Below are 27,883 nucleotides of genomic sequence, written 5' to 3' on the forward strand. Positions count from 1 at the left end.
GGGGTTGTAGAATGCTGAGACAGGAAAGACTTGACAAATTATCTCACTCAGCCCATTTGGTGATGAATCAAGCCCTAGAGATCACACACCTTGTTAGGAGCAAAGGAGGGACAACAATGGAAAGTTCCTCAAGTTCAGACCCTCTTTTCTCTGTGCTGGTCTCCTGGCACCACCACTGTACCTGCGTTGTCCAGCCTTTACCTTATGCACTAAAATGGGGAATTCCCCATGAAATTATGCAAATGTTATGTCATTCAATTTTATAATCTACTTACTTGATGTTTACTTTCAAGTGAAATTTGTGTTTTCAACAATTCCTAGCTTCATTTTAATGCTCAGTTTAAACCTCCTGCTTACCCTAACCCTCTTTCTTTCTTTCTATTGCCCTTATTTAAGTGGTGTGGTGGGCATATCTGTCTCAGAACACCTGCCTGCCTCTTTCTCCTTAAAAATCTCCTGCCTATTCTTCTTCCCCAGTTCCCAGAGACCTGCTTGAGCAGGACTTATGCCTGTGGGAGGACAGGGAAGGGGTCACAAGCTCCAATCTCCTGCTAAACCCTTGGTGTGCTTGTTGACTCTGTGGGGTCAGAGGCTGAATGTGTAGCACTCAGGCCAGTCCTGGCTGCTGCTCTGATTCCATCGGCCCAAGGAGCAGGTGCTGAGAGATCTGTCCATTGGTGCTGCAGTTATGTGCATGGTGAGGGGCTTTAAAGTCTCAGTGCAGGTATGTTAGGGACAATGGCGCCCTCACTCCGTGAAAGTTAGGCTCTGACTCTGCACAGTCATCTCTTTGTGGATGTGGGTAGGCTTACAATTGTTCCTTTCTGTCTTTCTGACTCCCTCCACCCCTGCCCTGCCTGGATGTCTTCTTGGCTCTTTCTTTGTGTATCTTGTTCCCTCTGACTTTATCCTACACCTTCCCATGCTCATTGTCTCTGCCTCTGCCCTGACGCCACCTCCCTCTTTATTTCTCTTTCTCCCTTAAGTGGCCATCTTTTAGAACGGAAGTCTATTATTCATATGTTGTTTTATTGACTAAAATGTTAACTTTCCCATTCATACATTTAAAGAAGTGGAATATTATACATTTATCATGTAAACACTAAATTGCAATTTAATTCATATTCCCTGGATCAAACTCCTCCTGCCCTTTAAATCCATGCCCATCAATATAAAACTGCCTCCATCCCACCTCACTGGAGCCCAAGGACTGAGGCAATGCTTTCTGGTTCTGCTCTTCTAACACTTTGAGATTTACACAGTAAGGACTATAGGAGGCAATGTGCGGCTCAGATGGAAGTGAGACCATCAGCCTACACTGCTCCTGCATCTCCAGACTATGGGCAACTCCTGAATGGCCTTTACACACCTGGGTGGGGATGGGGAAGAGGACCACATGGGGGTAGAGTAGCCCCAACATAGAAACGGACTGCATTCTTGGGCCCTTTGAATTATTCTGGAAGCTTAGGGGCCTGAGGACAGCTGCCAACCCCACAGTCTCTCAGCCATGGACTGAGGAGAAAGCCAGGTAAGCAAAATAGTAGTAGTAGTAGTAGTAGTAGTAGTACTAGTAGTAGTAATAATAATAATAGGAAATTCTTACCCATAGCCTACCTTGAGCTAGGCATCTTTATTAAACAAAACAAAACAAAAAAACCTCACTGCCGTTGAATCACTTGTGACTCACAGCGACTCCCTTTGGGTTTCCAAGGTGGTAAATCTTTACTGAAGTAGATTGCCCAGTGTTCCTTCCACAGAGTGGCTGGTGGGTTTGAACCACCAACCATCTGTTTAGCACTCAAATGCCTTAGGCACTACACCACCAGAGCACTTTAAATTTTTAACACATTTAATCCTCACAACAACCTATGAAATAAGCAATACTAGCCTCATTTTACAGAATGGTAAACTGAAGCACAGAGTCAAGCTACCAAATAAAATACAGGAGTCCCTGTTAAATTTGAATTTGAGATAAGCAACAAATAATTTATTAATGTACGTATGTCCCATCCTATATGGGACATAGTTATATTAAAGAAGTATTCATTGTTTATTTGAAATTTGAATTTAACTAGATGTCTTGTAATTTTATTTGCTAAACCTGGCAATCCTAGCACAGAGAGGTAAAGAAACTTTTTTAAGGTCACACAGCTATACATGGCAGAGCCAGGATTCAAATCCAGACAGTCTGGGTCCAGAGGCTGAATTTTAATTACCATATCTGCTGTCTTGTTCATCCATGGTTCTAGTTTCCATTCCTGTCTAGACGGCTCCACTGTGCAGGACTCTGGTTCTACATTGAGGAATCTGATTTGAACCTCTCCTCCTCTGATGGTCCCAGCTACTTGCTGTGCCAGTTCCTTTAGCCCCAATCGTTGTCTCTTCCAAAATCAAAATCGTAATTGTGTAATTTTATTAAAATCCATGAATTCAACAATTATGTATTGAGCACCTACTGCATACAACACTCTCTGCTAAAGTAGTTCTGGATAATAGAGTAATAATAGAAGGGGTTAGAGAAGCCCATAAGACCTTCTCCTTCTAGATCCTTCCATTCAATATGACCCTGGTTGAGATCTACTGTGTACCAGGCACTGTTACAAGGGCAATTCAACCACTTTCTGGAGACAATGTCCACACCTTTGTTTTTTACCCTGGGCAAGTGACTGTAATGGGAGGATTCCCGGGTGAACTAGGACAGGAGGGCAATGCCATCAGGGGCAGACAGGGGAGCATCTGGGGCTTCTCCTTTATCAGCCCATGACCACTCCTGTATGAGGCCACCCCAGGAGCACATTCCAATTTTCCTCCACCCCACCCCACAGGTACTACTTCCCGTGCCAACGCTGGCTGGCGGTTGAGGAGGATGACGGCCAACTGTCCAGGGAATTATTGCCAGTGGATGAGTCCTACGTGCTGCCACCAGAGGACGAGGAGGGTGGGGGAGGTGACAACAACCCCCTTGACAACCTGGGCCTGGAGCAGAAAGGTGTCCTAAACTCAGCTAATTTCTTCCCTCCAGCATCCTTCTTCATCCCTTGAGGGCATCTAGGTCTCCGTTTTCCCTCTCTCTACTGTGGGTTATGGGCATTTCCTCCTCTACCAGTGTACCTACTACCCTCTCATTCCTCCATGGATAAGAATGAGGAGGTGAGATGGATCCCATTCCCACCTTCTAGCATTGTTGTTGTTATATGCCGTTGAGTCAGACCCAACTCATAGCAACCTCTCCTTGGGTTTCTGAGGCAGTATCACTATGGAAGTAGATTGCCCAAACTTCCTTCTGAGGAGTGGCTGGTGGGTTTGAACGACCATCCTTCTGGTTAGCAGTCAAGTTCCTTAGGCACTATGCTACCAGAGTTCCTGCCTTCTAGCATGGGGCTGGGAATAAATTACATGACTGGGCACTGAGTTATTGTCATGAGTAGGATAGAAGCATAGACTAGAACAGAGTAGAGTGGAGTGTAGTAGAATGGACTGATTTTAGCCTGTTCTGATTCCATTTGTGTCTTCCCCTCCAGGCACATTATAGACTCTCCATACATTTTTGTCAAGGGAAATAATGAAGAGTAACCTTCATTCTATGATGCTTGAGCTTTCTTCCCAGGAATCACATCTCTGAAACTCCTTCCAGCCTGAACTCCTGTCTAATTAGCCTGTGACCCCCCACAATCATCCAAGTATCCCCTAACCATTCTATCAGCTCAAAGGATTCAAGAATTCCTGTGTTAGTCAAAGTTAGGGGAGAGTTCATCTCTTTGCTCAGGAAGTTTCCAGACTAAAGGCTACTACAGAACAACATGTACCATGAGCGAAGCAATTCATGGAAATGGTCAACATGAACATTAGGTCTCACAGTGTTCACATATATTGCATTGAAGGGGCAGAGGAAGTGTTGTAATGAGGGATCAGATGGTGAAAATCAAAGAATCCCTCCTAGACAAAGTGATGTTTCTCCTTCCTCCCTTCATGAAAGGGGCAATGTAAGGCTCACATCTCCACACTCTTTTCCTGGCAGATAAATCTACCACGTTCTCAGTGACCATAAAGACTGGGGACAAGAAGAATGCAGGTACAGATGCCAACGTCTTCATCACACTCTTTGGCATGCAGGACAACACTGGTAAGAAAGCAAGGCAGGGCCAAGGTTCACCATGTTCCTCCCCAGGGAGACTGGAAGACTCAAAATTTGTTTCTAAAAAAATCCTGGTCATGCCTCTATCTCTTGAAAAATTGCATGCAACTAGCCCCATCAGAGAAATCTAGTATCCCCCTCCCCCAAATATCTCCTTGTGAGGTGTCTTGACTACCTAGTTTGTGAAAGTTGGTTCCTGAGGAAATTCTTCCTACATGTTAGTAAGTCAGTCCTCTTGTGCTCCAACTCCTTGTTCTCTCTCTAGTCCTCATAGCTGCCTCTACATGTGTGTGGAAGCCGTGTGAATCATCTTCCTTTCAGTAGTTTCCTCCCTAAGTAATAGTGCCCAGTTCAATGATCAGTGTCTTTTCAGGCATTTCTGAAAGGATTTTTTTGACACTTCCTGTGTCCATTCTGGAGGTGCAGATCTGTTTGTCTTTCAAAACCACGATGAGCTCCCCCGTCCAAACAGTCTCTTCTCTGGGTCTTCTGCCAGTGCTCTCCTTCTGTTCTAATGGGAGAGGTAGTCCTAACCCTAACTCCATCCCTAATAACAACCTAGGAAATGGTGCCTCCTCCCAACCTCCAGTGAGATGCAGTCAAGAAGCTTCATGGTGCTCTCAGTATGCACTTTGCTTGTTTCTGCTGTTGTTGTTCTTATGTGCCCTCAAGTCAGACCTGACTCATAGCTACCCCTCCTTGGGTTTCTGTGGCAGTATCACTACAGAAGTAGATTGCCCCATCTTCCTTCCGAGGAGTGGCTGGTGGGTTTGAACCTCCAGCCTCCTGGTTAGCAGTCAAGTGCCTTAGGCACTATGCTACCAAAGCTTGTTCCTGCAGTCCATGGTATTTTCAATATTCTTTGTCAACACCATATTTCATAGACATTGTACCTCATAGAGTTGTAAATTTAACAAACTTGAACTTAAAACATATTTGGGACAAAGTAACACTTAATGACTATTTATTATTATTTAATAGCTTTGATGAGACAGATAATACGTAATGAAAGAAATGCAAAAATGCATGATTACAATAATCACTGAACCATGGTCAATGGAATTGATGGGCCCTAATAAGTGCTTTTCTTTGCTGAGTGCTTTCTATGTGTTAGGCACATTTCTAGCACTCAACAATCATCATCTTTTTAAATCTTCACATCAATCCTATGGGACAGATACCGATTCCACCCTTTTGTACATTTGAGGAAAACAAGTCTTATAGACAGTAAGTAATTTTTCCAAGGCCACCCAGATGGTAAGAGCTAGGTCTAGGACCAAGATATGTCAGTCTCTCTGTGTACTTAAATCACTGTGCCAGGAACTTCTGGATATAAGAAGACTTCCTGTGTGAGGTGGGTCCAGAGGTGGGACTTTAAGGGGTGAGGGGACTTAAAGGAAATGAGGTGTGTGCTGAGGCAGTCAGGGAAGGTGATGACTCTGAGCACTTGAAGTTTCAGACCAACACTCCAGCCAGAGTCCAAGGACAGATGCTGTATGTGAGATGGTTAGTGGAGAGTATCTGAAGCCATCCCACCTTCTGCTATCCACGGAAGAGTTGTCAGAGAACTCCCACAGGCCCCATCCCCACAGGGCACCTACTGGTTCCCCAGGAAGCCTGGAGGAGGGGTGCTTTGTCACTGGCTCCTTCTCCGTCTGGAGAAACGTGGGGACGATAGAGCAGACACTGGAATTCAGACCCCAACGCTTTCTTCTTGATATTGGATAAATCATTTAACCTCTTAGTGTCTCCCTTTCTTCAGATACAAACTGGAGATGAAAACACATACCTCAATAGATTATTGTACAGCTCAATAAAAGAATACACACCCAAAATTGCCAAATAGGTGCCCAGTGGATGGTAATTGCCTAGTCTAAGTTTCATATAATTTGGTCATTATAAGGAGGGACCCAAGGGGTGGGCCATACCAGGTTAGAAAGGTGTCAGGCCCAGCCAGTCATGTTGGGGTCATTTGGTCGGCAGGAATGACCCTCTTGAAGTCCTCCAAGACCAATAGTGACAAGTTTGAGAGAGACAGCATTGAAATCTTCACGGTGGAGACGCTGGACCTGGGAGACCTGTGGAAAGTCAGGATTGGCCATGACAACACAGGTCTGACTGCCCTCCCTTCTGTTCCCTGCTAAGAATGAAAGGTCCTTGGACAGGTCCCTGTGGACACCTGGGAAAGAATCATGGGGTTTGGGGGGTGGGTAGCAAGGATGAATACATTTTTCTTCTGGGAATGAGACCTGGGTGTCACCTGCCTTAACAAACAACACAGTTTCCTCACTTCCTTTAGGCCAGTGGGGTCTTGGCTGCAAGCAGATTCCAGTCTTATTAGTCTGGGGTGGGGCCTGGACACCAATGGTTGTTAAGGCTTCTCTTCCACCTTTGGTAATTTTAATGTGCAGCCAGATCTGAGAATCCCTGATCTAGCTCCAGGATCCATACCTTTGAATGTGCATAAGAATCACTGGAGGACTTGTTGAAACCCAGATTGCTGGGCCCCACACCCAGAGCCTCTGATTCAGTAGGTCTGGGCCAAGGCCCAAGAATCTGCATCTCTCACAAGTCCCCAGGGGATGCTGATCCTGCTAGTCCAGGGACCACACTTTGAGAACCCACTCACACTTCAGGGTGTACACAAGCTTTTTCTGTCTGAGTAAATAAAATAGGGCTGTTTTTTTCCTCTTAAAACCACCTCTCCTAAACCTGAGGAAGAGGACCCTAATCCTAGCACCTGGGACTGTAGGGACAGAGTTCTCTGGCACTTCCTTCTTTTATGCTACAGCACTGATTTTCCCAGGAAGGACCATCACACCCCCTCTCGTCCCTTCACTTCACCCATCACAAACTGAGGTCAGGAGCTGTGAATGCCATCCCTGACCTTCAGTGAAATGATAAGGTCTCTTTTACACAGGTTTCCTTTGGCATCTCTGGGCAACCTGTTTGGAGCCCTTCCCGCCCTAGACATTGTCTCTGCTTCCCAGCCCCTCAGACTCCCTCTGTCCTTCTGTCATCTGCTCCCCAGGTTCCTTCACTTTTGCTAATTTCCCTGCCAGCAGCCTGGAGTTGATCCAGCTTCAGCTGAATGTGCATTTTAACAAGAAACGTTTTGACAATGCTGTAAGCTAAAAGGATGACATGCTAATGGTGGAACTATAGATCTCTGCCACCAAGTAGGGATGGGTGTTTGGAGTCCCTGAAGTCAGGCCCAGGAAGCCACCCCTGCAGATGTCCTCCAGGGCTGCATCTCGTCTCCCTCCAGGCAAGGCTCCAGGCTGGTTTGTGGACTGGGTGGAGGTGGATGCTCCGTCTCTGGGAAAGTGCATGACGTTCCCCTGTGGTCGTTGGCTGGCCAAGAATGAAGACGATGGAGCCATCGTCAGGGACCTCTACCATGCAGAGCTTCAGACGAGGCGGTACACACCATGTAGGAACCAGATAGCCAGGAGCCCATCACTGCCACCCCAATTGGGCCCCATTCCTTCTTTAGCACAAACTCTGGGCGAGGCCAGCCTTGGAGATTTCAGCCTCTTGTTCCTTCCCTAAATTCCCTATGGGGTGTGGGCAGAGCCCTGGGCCCAGGGAAAGGGAATCTAAAACTTATTCCCAACACCATCCCAAACTAGCTAGTGACACCAAACCGAAACCAAACTCACTGCAATTGAGTTGATTCCAACTCATAGTGACCCCTGCTAGGTTTCCAAGGCAGTAAAGCTTCATAGAAGTAAATTGCCCATCTTTCTTCCATGGAGGGAGCTCTAGTGGCATGGTTCCTAAGGCATTTGACTGCTAACCAGAAGGCTGGAGGTTCAAACTCACCAGCCACTCCTCAGAATGAAGTCTGGGCAATCTACTTCCATAGAGATACCGCCTTGGAAACCCAAGGAGAGGTCTCTATGAGTCGGAATGGACTCGATGGCAGTGAGTGTGGTTTGGTTTTTGGTTTCTTCCGTGGAACAGCTGGTTGGTTTGAAATGCCAAACTTCTGGTTAGCGGTCCAGGAGAGAACTTAACCTCTACTGGGGCTCAGTTTCTTCATCTGTAAAATAGGGAAAAGAAGGCAGTAAGTCCTCCAAAAGAAGAAAAGTAAAGGTCTAATTGTGAGGGGTCATTATTGACCCCACTCACCAATCCTAGTCATTAACATCCGGAAAAAGCAGCACCATGAGATTTTTGCCTGATTTAAGGAAGGTAAATGTAATTCCTTTTATAGGCTAAAAGAAAGGAGGAAGGGGAACAATTTGGTGACAGTTTTGATACTTTCCTTCCATCACCACCATCAGAAAGCATGTATTAAATGTTTATATATGTGCAGCTATGTACTAGGTCCTGGGAATAAACCCTGGGAAATAAACCCAACTATAAAACTCTGTCTGAACTTGCTAAAATCTGAATCAAACCCAGAGAATATAATTTTTCTGTAATTAAGTAATTGTTGTGTGCCACGAAGTCAATTCCAACTCATAGTGACAAAGTAGAACCATGTGACAGAGGAGAACTGCCCCATAGGGTTTCCTCGGCTGTAATTTCTACAGGAACAGATGGCTAGCTCTTTTGTCCCACAAGAGGCTGGAGTGACCTTTCGGTTAGCAGCTCAGCACTTAACCGTTCCACCACCAGGGCTCCTTAACTAAGTAACTGAACCAAAAAAAAAAAAAAAAATTACACCAAACAACTTAAACAGTATGAAGTAGTGATTTTGTTTATTTCTTTTCTTTTTGCTGGGGGGTGGTGGTGGTGGTTAGGTGCTAAAGTAATTTAATTAGAAATAATCAGATCACCAAAATATTTTCTGGGCCAAAGTTTGTAAAAAAAGAAAGAAAGAAAGAAAGAAAAGTGTCATTTGGCTCTAGTAAGGTCTTTGGCCAGGCATATACAAAGCAGGCCCTCTGATCAAGCCCCTACCCCAAGCGTCATCTGTGATCTAGGACAAACACACTGATTTTGCAGAGGTACACAAGACCGGAACACTGTCAGCTGGGACCCTCGAGGACAGACGTACACATTTACACAGAGCACGTGGAAGAGAGGAAGTGACAGTGGAGCTGATTAGAGTGGAAATGAGCTACATTGCCTGCTCCCTGCATCTGTGTCTCCCTACTTCCCCCAGGACTAGCCTTCCTCTGTTCAAAAAAAGAATTTTCATGGTCTGACCTTGGATCTATTCTGTTCCAGCCTGATACTAAAGGAAAGCTATTTGCCCTTTGTCATAAATTCACATCTGCCAAAAAACAAAAAAGTAAGCAAAGACTTGACTTTTCAGACTGAGGCATTGTGGCATCAGCTTACAGGTGGAGGGGTACTGGTTGGGAGCACAGGGGAAGGGGTTGCTTCTCAGAACCCCTTCCTTGTCTGGTGATCATCTTGGGGACCCAGGGCCAGAGGACTTCAGGGGACTGGGAGCTGCAGGCCCAGGGATGGTGGGAAACAGTTTGTTCTCAGCTATGACCTGAAAGGTTGGCCATTTGAACCCACCTAGTCTGGTAACATAGTGCCTAAGGCACTTGACTGCTAATCAGAAGGCTGGCAGTTCAAACCCACCAGCCACTCCTCAGAAGGAAGGTTGGGCAATCTACTTCCACTGTGATAACGCCTCGGAAACCCAAGGAGGGGTCGCTATGAGTCGGGTCCGACTCAACAGCAAATAACAACAGTGGTGCCACAGAAGAAAGACCGGGCAATCTGCTTCTGCCAAGATTATAGCCAAGAAACCCTATAGAGCAATTCTAGTCTGTAAGCCACAAGGTCGCTGTGAGTTGGGGCTCACTCCCTGCAAGGGGTTTGTCTTTGGGTTGGTTGTTTGTTTGGAAAGGAGCTTGGAAGTAGATTTGGCAGCTCAGAATGTCCGGAATGCCTGAAACCATTAAGAACCGACCAGGTGGAACTTCTCCTGGACTGATGGACATGTTCTGCCTATGTAGGAGGATCTGAACGGGGAAGGGGCTGCAGTGCAGCCTCCACAGGGAGACTCATGCCAGGTTAGCACCGGAGGGACCTTTGCTTCAAATGAGGATCTCTGCAGTAGAAGGTGTAGCCTCAGCACTACTGGTGGGGGGAGGGGAAGGCCGAGAAGGGAAAGCCCGTCCTCACCTTCACACCAGCCAGCAGCTCCACAGCTTGGAAAAGCCATGTCTTTGCTGAATGTTGTTGATAGATACACTTATAAGAATTGCACAGTTTAACAACAACAACAACAACCAAAAAAAAAAAAAACAAACAAACAAACCAGAAAACCATAGATCTAGTTAAACCCTCTCATTTTATAGGTGAGGGGAAACTAAGGCTTGGAGAAGTGAAGTCTTTGCCCAAGGGCACACAGCTATCTATCCAAGGCAGAGGCAGAGCCAGAAACCAGGAACAAGCTCTGGGGCCAGGCCTGAAGCAATGAGGGCTGAAGGGTGGGCTGCTCCTGCCCAGAATTTCCAGGGCTTCTGCCAATGCCAGTTGACTCAGGAAAGCTCAAATCCTATTGCCAGCTTCTCTGCTCAAGGTCTCCAAGGCATTGGGCCAGGGAGAAATCCAAGAGGACTCAGAGAAAAAGGCTGTCTGGTAGACACAGCACCTCCATTATTGCTTGAGGGCCTGGCATGGTTGGCTGTGTTTCTCCCAGGTGGAGACCCACCTGCAGGTTGAAGGCCCCATTCAGGCCATTGTGGGGCTACTGGTTACCCCAGGGGCTGCCTCTCCTGGTGGTTTGTGGGTACTTATCTCCGATTCATGACAGCAACACCTCTAGAGGTTGGTCACACAGGCTTTTGGGATCAGAGAAGCCTAGGTTCAAGTTCCACCATTATTTAGCCATGTAACCTTGGGCAAGCTAGTTTACCTCTCTGAACCTCAGTTTCCTCATCTGTAAGGTGGGGATATAACAATACCTACTCTATAGGGTCAGTGTGAGGATTAAATGAGTAAGGAATATAGAGTGCTTCCAATGGAGTCTGGTATTTAGCAAGCACTCAATGGGTCGCTATGAGTAGGGTTTGACTCGACGGCACATAACAACAACAACAACAACAATGAATGACAACCGTCACCACTGCAAGTATTACTACTACAATAAAGTAACCATGATTATAAATGGAAGGTACATCTCTCTCTGGAGCAGGTTGGAGTCACCTGTGAGAAGGTGACTTCTAATGATGACTCCTTTTAAGAGTCAAGCTCATAGGACAGGATAGATTCCAAATCGACTGTTTCTCTGGGTTTTTCAGTTTTTTACACCTACTCCTCACTTAGGAGCTCTGGTAACATAGTGCCTAAGGCAGTTGACTGTTAACCAGAAGGCTGGAGGTTCAAACCCACCAGCCACTCTTCGAAAGGAAGGTTGGGCAATCTACTTCCACAGTGATACTGCCTCGGAAACCCAAGGATGGGTGGCTATGAGTCGGGTCTGACTCCACGGCACATAACAATACTCCTCACTTATCCATGTCTCGTCTGATGTTTGCATTTACAATAAGAGTGAAAACTCTATTGTGTGCATTAACGATGTACATCGGGCAGTGCAAACACCAAGGTGTGAGGTAAGAGTAACGTAGGCTGTGGTGGTTAAGGTTATGTGTCCACTGGGCTGGGCCATGATTCTTTGTGGCCTGGTAGTTATGCAATGAAGTAATTTGGCAATTATATCATGATGTAGTCATCTTCCATTTTGTGATCTGAGGTGGTCATCCTCCATTTCCTCATAATGCCAATTTTTGCATAAGGACCTGGTCTTTGAGCCTAACCATGTTGGTAAATGAGAAGTGGGTGCATTTACTATCGCCAGAGTAAATATTTAATTCATATGCATATACAACAAATAAAAGTGTCACAAGAAAAATATTTACCCTCACTATGTGTCACGCACATAGCATAGTGCCTAAGGCATTTGACTGCTAACCAGAAGGCTGGCGGTTCAAACCCACCAACCACTCCCCAGAAGGAAGATGCGGCAATCTACTTCCGTAATGATACTGTCTCGGAGACCCAAGGAGGGGTCGCTATGAGTCGGGTCTGATTCAACGGCACATAACAACATGTGCCATGCATGGTATTTTCTATTTGATTCTAATCAATTCCACAGATTTCTGAAATTACTGCTAACAACCCATGACATTAGTTTCAAACCCTAATAGACCTCAATCCCACAGTGGGCACACATCACTTTATACTCCTGGCCTCAGACTTTAATGTAAAGGAAGACTTAAAGATTTAGATCCCTGGGCCCACCTTGCAGAGAATCTGAGGAGGGGTTTGGGAATCTCTATTTTTAACAAGCATCCCCAGAATTTCTGGAGCAAAGAGTTCTTAACCTACATGCTGAGGAATGCTGGTCTCTCCTCTAGCTGGTGGCTGCCTAGTAGGAAGTGACTTGCTGACAGCACTGATGGGTCCACCTCTTTGTTATGGACAGACCGTTCCTGGTGGGAAGAGTTTTCTGCTAAGGCTGAGTGGACCCTGGCTCATCCCTGATTTCCATGTCTCCCTTCTCCTATAAAAAGCAAAACAGTTGTCAAGTTGGTTCTGCCTCATGGTGATTTCATACATGTCAGAGAGCCGTGCTCCCCAAGATTCTCATTGGCTGATTTTTTGGTGGTAGATCACCAGGCCTTACTTCTGAGGTGCATCTGGGTGAACTTGAACCTGCAACTTTTTGGTTAGCAGTTGAGTGTGTTAACCATTTGTACCACACAGGGACTCCCCTCCCCTCTAGGGAGCTCTATAACGTGAGGGAGCTGAATCAGTGGATCTACAAGGACCCTCTCTGCAGCCAACCCAACAGAGGACCAGAAGCCATGGGGATGCATGGAGGAGGGCAGGCCAGCTTGGAGCAAGTGAGGGTGGAGGGTGGAAGGGAAGGATCCTCACCACTGTGCACTGTCTAATCTGATTGGCAAGTTGTCCCCAGAAATATAATGCTCTTGTTGACAGAGTGTCTACCGCTAAGCTCCATATTGTGTACATTTCATAGATAAGGAAACTGAGACTCCTAAGTAACTTGCCCCTGTCACACAGCTAGCCAGATCAGAGCCAGGACTCGAACCCAGGCTCATCTGGTTTGAAAGCCTCTGCTTTCACCCTACCTGCCATACCAGCTCTGTGATGTGAGAGGTGCAGAGATCCTGGTCCGAGGGGACAGGTGTTGGACAGGGAAGTCCACCTGTGGTTGCTAGGCAACCACGGGAAGGTCCAGGGCCCCTGGCAGTTGTTCCCATGTAGAGGGGGATGGGTGGTAGGGAAGAACTTGAGCTCACCCTTGCTTGTTTTCTGTTCTCATGTCCCCTCTGACTGCTCTCTGGCCGCCACCCTCAGTTGTTCCTTACGAGATCACCCTCTACACCAGCGATGTCTTTGCTGCTGGCACAGATGCCAACATCTTCATCGTCATCTATGGCTGTGATGCTGTGTGCACCCAGCAGAAGTACCTGTGCACCAACAAGCGGGAACAGAAACTCTTCTTTGAGAGGAAGTCTGCATCCCGCTTCATCCTGGAGGTACCGGGGCTCAGCAGGTTGCCAGCAGTTGTGGGGAGCCAGGCCTGGGGGGTGGGGGGTGGGGGTCAGAGAGAGGAGTGGGGAAGGAACCCTGCCTTTAGTGGCAAGAGACACGTGCTTAGAACACTCATGTGAGCATGAGGACGGTGAACCTTGCCTGGTTCCTACCAGGATGGTGGTCAGGATCAATGGAGAGAAGGGGTACAGAGGGCTTTGGAAAACTTGAGGCACAATCCCATTGGGGCATCCCCAGTGCTACCAACCAGAACTGACAAACAAACATGGCAGAGCACAGCATCCAGACCACTGGTTCTAGGGTTCTGGGGTTCTGGGGGAAGAGGGAGTCCCACCACCAGTTGTCACATGGGGATAGGGTTTCCTGGCTCCTGGCTCAGCTTGCAGTGTCACCAACTGTGATATGGAAGAACCTCTGGTATGCTCCACAGTCCCCACCAGGCCTGGGCCTCGGGGGCTGTGGTTCAGTGTTTGCTCTGGGTGTCACAGCCCCTTGGCATCCCCTATGCTTCAATCCACTGCATACTGTGTGCCTCCCCTGTGTGCCCAGCTGTCTGCTTGGTAAGTGGGAAAGACGAGAAATAAGGACCCAGACCTACCTTCAAGGGGCTTGCAGTCTAGTTGGGGGACCCCAGACCTCCACACAAAGCTAACGAGGGAGTCTGATCATCATCATAATAACTGGCCCTGTGGGCACTGCCGTAGGGCTTTGCCTACATTGATTCATGTCAGCCCACAACAACTCTGCTGTAATTATCCTTATTTAAAGATGGGAAAACTGAGGCATGGAGTGTTTAGTGCCTTACTTAAAATTGCAAAGCTGGGATGTGGTGAAGGCGGGATTCAACACAAGAAGATTGGCTCTAGACTAAGTGCTCTGGGTCACTGCAGTGGACAGGACAAGTGGTAGGCAGTGGTGCTGAGTGAAAGAACAGCCAATGGCAGCCAGAAATGATGGGAGGCAGCTCCCTGGAAGAGGTGGCTCTGAGCTCGGTCTGAGGGATAATCAGGTTCAAGGTGCAGAGGCATTCCCAAGGCCAAGGGAACAGCATGGCCAAAAGCCAGCAGTGGAAATGAGCACAGCCTGTGATTTGAAGTTTGGCCTCCACAGAAGAAGAGGGATGTGACCTGGGTGGAGGGCTCCAACCATGACGACCCTGCGCGGCGGCAGAATGGAGCACTGTCTGGCCCTGCACCCTCGTCACCATTGTCGGTGTTCTCAAGCCCTTCGTTGTGTCTGCTGAGTGCTGTCAGTGCCTTCCTACCTCGGGAAGGCACCTCCACATGATATCAGACAGTATTCTTTTGTGATCCCTAGGGTCTTCATTGACTAATTTCCCAAAGTAGATAGCCCAGCCTTTCTCCTTAATCTAGCCTGGAAGCTCTGCTAAACCTGTCACCATGGGTGACTCTTCTGATATTTGAAATAGCAATGGCATAGTTTCCAACATCATAGCCATATGCAAGCCACCACAGTATGACACACTGACAGATGGGTTGTAGGGGCAGAGATGAAATGAGATAGTGACGAAAAGGGGAAGATAGGGATTCCCAGAGAGAGAAGAGCCTGGAGCCTCAGGAGCCTGGGTTCTTTAGGTAGTGAGGACTTTTGGACAGATGTTCCTTGTTTTCTGGTGGGAAACAAAGTCCGGAACCCCTTCCTTCTTCCTCAGGCCAGCCTGTGTCCCAGGGGACCCCCTGCTCCCTCCACACCTCCTCTGGGAGCCATCAGCACTTGTGGGAAGGTCTGCCACCTTCGCTGAGAGTTTTAACAAGCAAAATTCAAGGCTGATTCATTTGTCCACACCACGCTAACATCTCATCCACCCAAGATGTGTTGATGCGTGACTCATCCGAGCCTGATGCCGTCAGCGGCTGAGAGCTGTGATTACACCTCAGCATGATTTCCGGGGACTTTTATCAATGAAGTCCCCACTAATAGACAGCCAAAATTTGCCAGTCATTTGTTGCTGTTTGTTTAGTTTTTCTTTTCTAATTTATCTGGGTCTTAGGAGCATAGGCGAGCTCGGGAAACAAATGAGAAAGCTTTGTGCCTGTCCCTCTGCCTGTCTCTGTTTCTGTCTCTTCTCTTTTCTGATTGATCTTCAGGTAAGGTGGAGAGCTCTGGATTTCGAGTCATAACTTCAGGTTCAGGTTCTGGTTCAGCCACTAGCCTGAGAGCAAACCACCCCCTCTCTCTTCATCCTCATCCTGGGACAAAGGGGTTTGCTATTGCTATTACTATAGCCAACGTTTGTTGAGCACTTCCCAAATGCCAGGTCCCCAGGTGATGCAAATTATTACACTCTACTACTAACTGAACGGGAGCTCTGGTAGCATAGTGCGTAAGGCACTTGACTGCTAACCAGAAGGCTGGCGGTTCAAACCCACCAGGCACTCCTCGGAAGGAAGGTTGGGCAATCCTACTTCCATAGTGATACTGCCTCGGAAACCCAAGGAGGGGTCGCTATGAGTCGGGACCAACTCAACGGCAAATAACAACAACAACAACACTAACTGAAAGGTTAATGGTTTGAACCCACCCAGAGATGTCATGGAAGAAAGGCCTGGAAATCTGCCACCAGAACAATTGGTTGCTGTTGTTAAGTGCCATCAAATCAAATGTAACCAGAGCAACCCTGTGTGACAGGGTAGAATGCCCCCACACAGTTTCCTTGGCTGTAATCTTTATGGAAGGAGATCACCAGGTCTTTCTCCCATGGCACCACTGGGTAAGTTCAGACCGCTAACCCTTTGGTCAGCAGCCAAGTGCTCAACCACTGCACCACCAGCCCTCCTTCCATAAAGATCACAACCAGTAACACTCTGGGGAGCTCAGTTCTACCTGTAACACGTGGGGTTGTCACGAGTCAGAATCCGAACAACCATGCTTTTTTGGGGGGCGGGGAGAGGTTTTCCCATATGCCAACCCTGTTCTAAGCAATTGGTGTATATCAACTCATTTCATCCTCATCACAATTCCAAGAGTTAGGTGCTATGATCATCCCACTTTACACATAAGGAAACAGAGCACAGGAAGGTTAAGTAACTTGCTGCTCAATGTGACATAATGAAAGAAGGCAGGGCCGGGATTTGAACTCAAACATTTTGATTCTAGAGCCTTCTCTGCTTAACTCTTTCACATCTTGGGAGAGTTCTAGGGTCTCTCCTGGTGCTGACATCCTCTGAGTCCATCTCTATTGCCCCTGTGGCCCATTGACCGTGGCCAGCAGTCCCTTGATAAGCCTTTGTGCTCTCTGAAGGTCATGGATGAGATGACCACACCAGCACACACAACAGGGTGATTAAAGTCACAAAAATCCCCTTGAGATCTTAGCACCACACATCTCAAATCTCAAAGAGATAAGCTGGGGAAAGGATGCATAGGGGACCCTGGACACAGGAGAGGCCGAAACCAAACCAAACTCACTGCTGTCAAGTCAGATCTGACTCATAGTGATCCCTCCTTGGGTTTCCAAGGCACTATCACTATGGAAGTAGATTGCCCAACCTTCTTTCTGAGGAGTAGCTGGTGGGTTTGAACTACCAGCCTTCTGGTTAGCAATCAAATGCCTTAGGCACCATACCACCAGAGCTCCCGAGAAGCAGGGAATCCTTATTCCTTGGTTCTGTCAGCAACTCTGTGTCCTCAAGGAAGATTCTGTGAACCAAAGATTTCATCCATAGCTTCCATGCCCCTTGCATCGTGGAAGAATAAGCCTTCCTTAAAGATGTCCTTGGAAAGAACATCAGCCTGAAATCATTGAGTTTTGTTTAGTCATTCAGAAAGCCCTTAGGGGCTTCACATCTCTCCCCCCCCAGGGGCATTTTGGACTTGAATTCTCACTTATCTGATGAAGTGTGGGTGAAAGGCCAGCAAGGATTGTTGGAGAATGTGTAGCAGCTCTGGCATCCTTGTTCATTCTCAGAGTTTCCGGTGACCTGGCGCTTTGCCTGTCACTTGGAACTACACTGTGGTTGACAAAAAGAACCATGTCTGAGATTTTACACCTAGAAGTGACCTCAGAGGATGACCCTGTTTACACCCATACCTTTAGCTAGATGAGACACTAATCTCCCATTTTATAGATGGGGAAGTTGAGGCCTGGAAGGTTAAGTGGCTTGTTGAAATGGTCCACATACAGTGCTGATGGACCCCTCTTGGCTGCCAACAGTGGGTGGGTGTGTGGGGATGGAGGGAGCCACTGGTTGGAGGCTGCTCAGTTCATATAGCAGTTGCTTCTGTCTGCACTTATGAGAGCTTTTCATTGGACAGATGACTCAATCAACCATTCCAACACCATTCACTCATCAAGAGCTCTCCGTCATCAGGGAACACCCTGGAGCTGACCATACTGCCCTCTTGGTAGCTCCTGGGCGCTTGATGGAGTAGGTTGGGTAGCTTGATTCACAGAAGGGCTGCCAGGAAACCTAAGTGTGCAACACCCACCCACCCCACCCAATTGTTATATAAAACCTCATGGTATGAATTCCACAGACCAATCATGAGCCAGGGCATCTGTGTATTATTTGGAGTTCTGGGTGATGCAGATGGTTAGCACACTTAGCTACTGAACTAAAGGTTGGAGGTTCAAGTCCATCCAGAGAAGCCTTGGCAGAAAAGCCTGGTGATCTACTTCCAGAACATCAGCCATTGAAAATCCTATGGAGCTCAGTTCTAGTCTGACACAGGTGGGGTTGCCATGAGTAGGGATCAACTCCATGGCAACTGGTTTGACTGGTTTCCTTTTCCCTTCGCGCTGACTTCCTCAACTCTTTCTTACCCTCTTATTGCCCCAGGTCCTCTTAGGAATGAGGCAGGGTGTGGTTTTATCAATACAACATCATTCCAGGGGAGAATGCGGTGCGTGAACTGTGAGGGAACCAGAAGGCTTCAGTAGGGCCCGGAGTAGGGGGAGCAGGTGGGATAAGGGAGGGCAACAGGCAGGGAGAGAGCTGCGAGGGGAGTGCCAGGCTGAGAAGACCACTTCATTGTTTTCTCAGAGCAGCCCTGAGGGGTTTGGGGATTAATCAGTCTTGACGGATCCCCTCCCCTGACCCCTATGCCTGTAGGCTCCAGGCAAAAGAGAGAAGAGAGGGTAGCCCCTGTGGTTCAGGAGCTCATGAGACCACATTCTCAGTTTCTCTGTTCAATGGAGCTTTCATATACACTATTGTGTCTGAGGTTCACCATCATGTGGTGAGATAATCTGGCTAACTGCATTATATCCATTTGCAGATGAGAAAACACACATTCTTCTTTTTACCAATACTTGTTGAGTAGCTAGGTCACAGGCACTATTTTAGCCTTTGGGGATACCATGGTGAGCTAAAACAGCTGTGGTACCTTCCCTTGTGGCTTTCAGTGGTGATGGAAAGAGTATCACAGAAGTGAATGCAAATTTACACTAGTAAGGGACATGCTCTGGGGGGAAGTTGCAAGATGCTATGAGAGCCTGTCATAAAGGGAGGTGATCTCCTTGTGGTGGTAAAATAATGATCCTTGATCTGAAGCCTGAATGTTGAGGTGGAGCAGGCATGGGATTAGGTAAAGAAGAGGAAGGAGGAGGGGCAAGGCAAGCATGTGCAAAGGTCCTGTGGTGACAGAATGTCAAGTTTGAGGGACTATGATTTGAGAGAGTACAGAAGAGGAGTAACAGAAGAAATAGGAGACTCTGGAGAGCCAAAGGTCTTGGACAAGGTCAACCCAGCAAGATAAAAGCATAGGCAGAACCATAACTCAATTTCTGATACGCAATTCGGTTCTAAAATAGGTAAAGAGGTGTTACATTAGTAAGTTCATAATGAAAGATAGAGGGTTGGACTTGGAGGGGGATTGTTGTAGGAGATCCTGGATAGGGTAGGCGAACAATGTGGAACAAAACTCAAAATCATTTAAAAAAAAAAAAAAAAAGGGACCAGATTAGCTGGTCTGATTCCACCCCTGGTGGAACCCCTGACGCTATGGCCCCTACCTGCCCTTCAGGTCTGGAATTGAACCCACTTCTGTGGCTTCCAGCTAAACAAAAGACAGGCATATAAGCTGAACATTTACATTGTTGTTGTTGTTGTTATGTGCTGTCGAGTCAGACCCGACTCATAGCGACCCCTCCTTGGGTTTCCGAGGCAGTATCACTATGGAAGTAGATTGCCCCATCTTCCTTCCGAGGAGTGGCTGGTGAGTTTGAACCACCAGCCTTCTGGTTAGCAGTCAAGTGCCTTAGGCACTATGCTACCAGAACTCCCAAACATTTACATTAGGTAGATACATTCCTTGGAGAGATCAATCATGGAAGAATAGAAGGGCTGTGTGTACACAGGGAATCAGCTTGGAAGTCAGGACTGCATGAGAGGGAAGGACACAGGGAAGAGGTAACTATGGGGAGGAAGTGGGAGGAGAGCTGTTGCATCGTGGGAAATTACAGTCAATGTCATGAGACAAAGTATATGTGAACTGTTGTATGGAAGATGAATTTGCTTTGTAAACTTTCACCCAAATCACAATAAAAATTAAAAAAAAAAAAGACAGAGGGTTGGGTTCCATCATGAAGAGTGGAATTGAACTGAGTTCTGGAGTCTAGGTGGTTTACAAGTGGGAAGAAGGGAAGTGAAGCATGAATATGGTATGTACAGAGAGAAGTATGGGCTTGCTTGGCAGGACAGAGGAGACACATTGGGAGAAGGTAACACTGCACGTTCCAAGAGACTTGAAGGCAGATGCCCTGGGGAGGCAGGCTGTTTCTGAGATAGTACTTTCCCAGGCCTTTGGCTAATGTGCTTTCTCCCTTCCAAAGCTAGAAGATGTGGGAGAAGTCATTGAAAAAATTCGGATTGGCCATGATAACACAGGCATAAACCCTGGGTGGCATTGCTCCCATGTGGACATCCGCAGGCTCCTCCCAGATAAAGATGTGAGTTTTTTTACCTGGTTCACTCAGAGTGCAGGGACTAGCTCAGGCGTATGGCAGAATATTTTAGAATCTGGTTGAAAGGTCAAGGAGGAGGGTCTGGGCAACTATGTCTCTGTTCCCCACTCTCAAGACTCTGTGACCAGTGACTGATCAGGTAGGCCCTTCATACCATAAGGAATTCACAGACAGAAAGCCACCTCACTCAACCTGGAAAAATCGTGAAACTACAGAATTCTAAACCTAGGAAGTAGCTCTCTATCACGGCTCTGGACATAAATGACTTAGGGAGCAATTGAAAAATACAGAACCTCATGCTGAGCAAAATATCAGACTCGAAAGGACAAATAGTATAGAATATCACATATGAAATTGGCGTTCTGGTGGCATAGTGCCTAAGGCATTTGACTGCTAATCAGAAGGCTGGCAGTTCAAACCCACCAGCCACTCTGCAGAAGGAAGACCAGGCAATCTACTTCTGTAAAGATTTACCGCCTTGGAAACCCAAAGTCGGTCACTATGAGTCAGAATTGACTTGATGGCAGTGAGTTTGGCTTTTTGGTTTACATGAAATTAGTAAATATATAGAAACCAAAAGTAGTCTGTGATTACCAGAGATGGGAGGGAGGGGGAAAGGGAGAGCTTTTGCTTAGAGTACATTGAAGGGAGGAGTTCTGGTGACTTTGTGGTTAAAGCATTGGGATGCTAACCAAAAGGTCAGTGGTTTGAATCCACCAGTTGCTCCACAAAAGAACAATAGGGCAGTTTGCTTGTGTAAAGATTTACAGCCTTGGAAAACTTATGGGGCAGTTCTACTCTGTCCTATAGGGTCACAATCAGTTGAAATTGACTCAATGGTTGTGGGTATGTTTTTTTTTATTTTTTGGGCACTGAAGATATGTTAATGATGGTGGGATAATTTGGAAAAAGAATGAAAATAGTTGCAAAATTTGAAGAATGTAATCAATGTCACTGAAGTGTGTACAAAGAAATTGATGAGGTATTGTATGTGTTGTGTGTATATCACAATAATAAAAAATGTATGTGTACAGAACTTTTCCCCAAGCCCCCTGAATAGGAATCTTCCAGATGGGGTTCCGATACCTATTTTCTGAGAACCCCAGCCCTTCAAACCCTACCACTCGATGTGCTTCTGAAAAGTCCTTAAATCAGACTGATCTGCTGGAATTGGGTTAGGGGAGTTCTCCAGTGGCGTTTGCCTTGCCTGACCCTAGTCCCTGGCCCCATACATATTGACATGCCGATGAATGTATGAAGTCAGCAGCTTCCACATGAAGGTCTAACTCTCCTCTCTTCCCCTTGCTTCAGGGTTCAGAGACCTTGACTTTCCCATGCGATCGATGGCTTGCCACCTCTGAGGATGATAAGAAGACCATTCGAGAATTGGTCCCTTATGACATCTTCACCGAGAAATACATGAAGGATGGGTCCCTAAGGCAAATCTACAAGGAAGTAGAGGAACCTCTGGACAGTAAGTTAGCGATTATCATCATCTCATTAGTAGCCCCAGCAGCGTGGCCCCTCCCTGTGAACACCTGCCCTGGGCAGGCTGAGCTTCTCACGCAGTGAGAAGGTTCTGTTATTATCCCTGTTCTGTAGAGAGGCAGCTGAGGCTTCAAGAGGTTAAATGACCTGCCAAAGTTCACACAGCTAGTAAATGGCAGAGCTGTTCTTCACAGTCCGGGCTGTCTCACTCCAAGGTTTATGTTCAGATCTTTCCTGCTCTGCAGGCCAGCCCCAGACATTGTGCTTCTGCCCAAAACTGTGTTATCCTGTGCCTGGATTACCTTGGCCCTTGTGTCCTCCCTATTCTTAGTTTATTGGACTACTAATCTGTGTGGTTGGAGCTCTGGTGGTTCACAGGGTAAGTACACAGCTGCTAACCAAGAGTTTGGTGGTTCAAACCTACCCAGCAGCTCTGCGGGAGCAAAGACCTGGCAACATGCTCCTGTCAAGATTACAGCTTCAAAACGCCTATGAGGCAGTTCTGCTCTCTCACACGGAGTCACTATGAGTTGAAGTCGATTTGATGGCACACAGCACAGCAACAGTAATCTGCATGGTTGTGTCCTCTCTGTTCTTGCTGAAAACAACTGTCCCCACTAAGTCAGAGACAGGAAACATACTAGATTCATACTAGATTCATATGTGATTGGACCTAGTGTGTGTCTGTTCTCAGCTGTCGGGCACGGCTTCAGAGTGTCCAAGGTCATGGGCTTATTGTCTGTGCATGCTGGTTGCCTTTCTTCATCCCTCATCGATGTGGTTTTCACCACAGTTTTTGAATCAACCTGATTACCTATTCTTGTACTTCCTCTTCCTTTGCTTTTGACGACAATTCCGTTTTCTGGTTCTCCTCCTGCCTCTCTGACTAGTCTACTGCGTGCTGTTTTCCTTTCTCGTGCCAGGTAGTATTCCTCATGGTTCTGTGCCTAGCCCTCTCTACTTTCTTTCTGCTTTCTGTGTGTGTGTACACAGGTATGTGTGCATGCACACACATCGTACACACATGCACACGCATCCCTCCTAGACCACACGGACAGAGTCACACCTCTGTTTTGACCAGTGATAGCATTGTCTCTGGTGATCCCTGTGCTACAGCTATTGAGCTTGGAATAAAATATACCTGTTTCAAAAATCAAATTTACTTGCAAAACAGATCTCCTACTCCAGATGAAGGAGCCCTGGTGGCAGAGTGGTGAAAGCATTCAGCTGCTAACTGAAAGGTCAGCAGTTTGAACCCACCAGCCGCTCCACAGGAGAAAGATGAGGCATGATTCCATAAAGACTTATAGACTTGAAAACCCTATGGAGCAATTCTTTTCTGTCCTATAGGGTTGCTATGAGTTGGAATCAATTTGATGGCAATAGGTTTGGTCTTGGTAAGTTCTCCTGATGGTACTCAAGACAATACTACTGTTCTCTCCAAGTGCGGGGACACAACCAGAGTAGCCTCGAGAGTTGGGAAATCCAGCCTAAATTTGTTGTGTTGCCCTCCTGGCAAAACTGGAACAAACCCAAGATTCTAAGACCTGTGTGGAGGCAGGAAGAGTACAGGTTTTTTCTGCCTGCTATTGAGCTAATACACACACACGCACACATTATATTTATGTTGTTGTTGTTATGTGCCGTCGAGTTAGACCTGACTCATAGTGACCCCTCCTTGGGTTTCTGAGGCAGTATCACTATGGAAGTAAATTGCCCAACCTTCCTTCCGAGGAGTAGCTGGTGGGTTTGAAACACCAGCCTTCTGGTTAGCAGTCAAGTGCCTTAGGCACTATGCTACCAGAGCTCCTATTATATATATATATATATATATATATATATATATATATATATATATATAAACACATATATATAAATATTATACTCACACACACACACACACATACACACATATGAAGCTCTGGTGGTGCAGTGCCCAAGGCATTTCACTGCTAACTAGAAGGTTGGTGGTTCAAACCCACCAGCCACTCTGCAGAAGGAAAATGGGGCAATCTACTTCTGTAAAGATTTACAGCCTTAGAAACCCAGTGGGGGTTGCTATGAGTTGGAATCAACTCGATGGCAATGAGTTTTATATATATATCTCACACTCACTGCCATCAAATCAATTCTGACTCACAGTGACCCTGTTGTACAGAGTAAAACTGCCCCATAAGGTTTCCAAGGCTATAATCTTTACCAAAGCAGATGGCCACGTCTTTCTCCCACAGAGCAGCTGGTGAGTTTGAATCATTGATCTTTCAGTTAGCAGCCTAGTCCTTTAATGACTATACCCTCAGGACTTCTCTAGTGAGGTATTAAGAGAGTCAAAAAACAAAAGACAAACATAGTTTTCCTTTTTAAGTCTCTATTAAAAAAAAAATCAATTATTGTTGAGTTGATTCTGACTCACGGTGACCACAGGTGTGACAAGGTAGGACCACATTCTACAGGGTTTACAGTGACTGGTTTTTTTGGAAATAGATTGCAGGCCTTTCTTTCAAGGTGCCTCTGATGGGGTTTGAACCGCCAACCTTTTAACTAGTAGTTGAGCACTTAACGCATTTGCCCCACTAGGGACCCATTTAAACCTCTATACCTATCGCCAATGTTCTTTTAATCTCAGTTGCTACTCACTTAGATATAAAAACAAGTATTGTCTCAATAATATGCCTTCCCCTAGCCATAGCCTCTTCTTTGCTGCTAAATCTGGGGAATAACTTCCTTTTCAACTTGGATCCCAGAGGACACCCTGGAAAGCTGTTCCAGTGGCCCACTTGGGCTGTTCTGTATTAATAACATGGCCACAAAGCCCACTCTGTGCTTGGTGATGTTTCTAGGGAAACGTCTTTGCACTGATGAGCCATGGCCTGGGTGGGATGGGAGGGAGGAGGATCCAGAAATAGCTATATCTGACTGCACAACTGCATTGCTCAGCACCCAGAAGCTGAATCAGTTTTCCTCATTCGCAAAGGACTGCAGAAAGCAGTGAGGATAGAGGGGGGTGGGAAGGCAATTTAAACATAGCCACTGGTGATGCAGCACCCACTCTGGGACAAGGGTTCCAAAGACCTGTTGCGATGGGGGCAGAAAAGGTAATCTGGCAGTCCCACCACACCTGGGGTTACTTCACAGCCAGCCCAGGTCTGCAGTAGGCCTGAATACACAGCTGAGATGCATGGGGAGGATGAACGTGAGGTCAGGAAAAGAGAGTCAGCTGTTGGGTCTGAACTGTGACCAGATTCCCAATATTAGCTCATGTCAGTATTAGCCAGAGGGGGTAGGGCAATGTTAAACCTTTTAAACAATGGAAAAAGATTTTGTTTATTGATTCAGCTTGTGAAATACACTGACTGGGTTTTGTAGTGAGCTGAGTGGGAGGTGTGACCACTTCCTGGTTTCTGCTCTTGAAGGGGACAGGCCCATGACAATCTGTGACAATTAGTTCTCACAGTGCTCCAGGGAAGTTTGGAGAGCAGGGTGGGGCTACAGATACAGGAGAGATGGGTAGGGAGAAGATGTGGAAAAAGGGGAGGTGGAAGTAGGGTTCAGGTGGGGCTGTGTGAGTTTGCTATCTCAAGGTCTAGTTGAGGTGGAGATGGCCTAGGTCGTAGGAGTAGGGACTTGAAGCATGGGAGAGAAATGGGCTGGAGACATAGACTTGGGAAACTGGCTTCTAGTTGGTCAAAGAATCAACAGTGAGGGGGGTATAGGACAAGAGTAGGAGGGTGTGGAAAGAACCTACGAGGCACTCACATCCAAGAGTAGGCAGAACATTGCTGTTAGTGGCTGTCGAGATGACTCTGACTCATGGTGAACCCACACACGACAGAATGAAAAGTTGCCTGGTCCTGTGCTATCTTCATGATTGTTTGAGTCCAGGCAGACAATATCCTGTTTCCATTGACTAATTTTCCAAAGTAGATTGCCAAGTTTTTCTTCCTAGTCTATCTTGTTTGGAAGCTCTACTGAAAGCTATCCACCATGGGTATTTGAAATCTTGGTGGCCTAGCTTCCATGTTAATACAGCAGGTAAGCCACCACAGTATGACACATTGACAGATGGATAGAAGATTAGGAACCCTTAAAGCTATTCAAGTAGGAGCATCAAGAGAGGCAGAGAAGAACATGAGAGAAAAAGCTGTGAATCCAAGGGAAAATATAAGAAAGCATAGTGGCCACTTTGTGAGCATGAAGATGTTCCATAACCATGGGTTTGAGGATCACACATTACCTTATTTATCTAGATTTGATAAAGTCTTGGTCTGAGCCCACCTGCAAAAACTGGGAGGAAAGTTGCTGCAGGGAGAGGATATCCTTTTTAGTGCAGTGGTTTGAAATGAGAAGTCAGCAGTTCAAACCCACCAGCTGCTCTGTAGGAGAAAGATGTGGCAGTCTGCTCTCTTAACAATTACAGCCTTACACCCTATGGGGCAGTTCTGCTCTGTCCCGTGGGGTCACTAGGAGTCAGAATTGACTCAACAGCTATAGGTTTTGGGTTTTGGGGTATAAGAATTCTGGGGATCACAGCCTTAGTCCAGGAGGGTGTCACCTATGCCTGTGCCCTTTCTGTCCATGGTCTGCTGTAGCTGCTGATTCTTACCAACACTCAGATGTCATTTCCATGGGTGGCCAGAAGCTGTTCTCCACAATCCCTGTCTTAGTCAAGAGTCCCCTTTACTGCCTCTCAAGGCTCCTTGCAGCAAGCCCCCAAATCAGCCTGGCCACCACCTCCCTATTAGGTCTAAGTGTGCAGGTGAGAGGTCCCTGCCACCCATGCGAACTGGAAATTCCAAAACCCTCACCTTCTCCCTGCCTGGGGGAAACTGACTCTCCTCCTGGGTTGGCTACTTCCACCCTTCACCTCGAAGCTTCAGTTTCCATTCCTTCTCCTTAGGGATAAACCAGCTGAGTCCCTCTTTCTTGGCCTGAGACTTGAAAACTCTTTAGATTGAGGAATATGGAGAGGGGGCAGATAGTACTGGGACGTTGCTGCTGTTGTTAGCTGCCAAGGAGCCAACCCCTGATTCTTGGCGACCTCACGCACAATGGGTCGAAATGCTTCCCGGTCCTGTGTCACGGATCAGTTTGCAGGCCAGACTGTAGTGCTCCATAGGGTTTTCCTCTGCTGATCTTCAGAAGTAGATCCTGACCTGCTCCTCCATTGGGGGTGGAGGTGGGGGAAGGAAAACTTTATTCTTCTCAGATGAGTGCATAGCAGCAAAAACAAAAGCTGCAGGAACAAGGCATTTGTTTATTTTCAATCTTTGTTTTAAAACATGATTTTTAATTATTAATGTTTTCTGAGCCCTTTGCATGTGCTGACATGGAGAGGAAGGAGCAGTGGGGGCATTGTAGCTTTGATGACAGGAGTTTCCCTGGGGCAATGAGGCAGATGCTGGAGGACAGTGTGTTGAAGAATAAATGAAAAAGGAATGGACCTGGAGGGAAAAGCACTCTTTCAAATGCATTTGACTTTTTTCATAGACTGTTTAGAAGGATGTGCCATTGATCCTCATCACCGTCGATGGGAAGGCATATTGTTGTTGGTGTGTCATGGTAGATATTTTAGTGGCCATAGTGTGGACACCTTGCTGGGAGTTTTCTGAACCTTCTCCCTGTGTTCACTGACTTGAGAGACACTCAAAAAAGGCTCCCTCATTTGGGTCTGTTAGAGTCAACCTGGGTTCAGACCAGATGGTAGAACATTCCACTGGTGAATCCACATGGGCTTGCAAATAACTGAGAAAATTAAAGGAAGGCATTGATTCCTTGAGGTCGGTCTGAACCAGGAATTTAATCTCTCCTACAAATCCAGTTCCCTTAATCTCCTAAAG

General features: G+C 46.8%; 1 protein-coding gene across 1 annotated transcript in view; it reads left to right on the plus strand.

The window, feature by feature from the left end:
* Window positions 1–27,883, plus strand: part of LOXHD1 (lipoxygenase homology PLAT domains 1) — a 179,416-nt gene that overhangs the window by 103,771 nt on the left and 47,762 nt on the right. Inside the window, exons 22-28 of the mRNA XM_042781382.1 lie at window positions 2,826–2,989; window positions 4,019–4,123; window positions 6,119–6,247; window positions 7,404–7,568; window positions 13,436–13,617; window positions 20,427–20,543; window positions 21,870–22,032. Of these exons, the coding sequence (XP_042637316.1) occupies window positions 2,826–2,989; window positions 4,019–4,123; window positions 6,119–6,247; window positions 7,404–7,568; window positions 13,436–13,617; window positions 20,427–20,543; window positions 21,870–22,032 (1,025 nt within the window). The remainder of the gene's footprint in view (window positions 1–2,825; window positions 2,990–4,018; window positions 4,124–6,118; window positions 6,248–7,403; window positions 7,569–13,435; window positions 13,618–20,426; window positions 20,544–21,869; window positions 22,033–27,883) is intronic.

This window comes from Orycteropus afer, unplaced genomic scaffold (assembly GCF_000298275.1).
Source record: "Orycteropus afer afer isolate SDZICR_OR568_19922 unplaced genomic scaffold, OryAfe1.0 scaffold00113, whole genome shotgun sequence".
Classification (NCBI taxonomy): Eukaryota; Metazoa; Chordata; class Mammalia; order Tubulidentata; family Orycteropodidae; genus Orycteropus; species Orycteropus afer.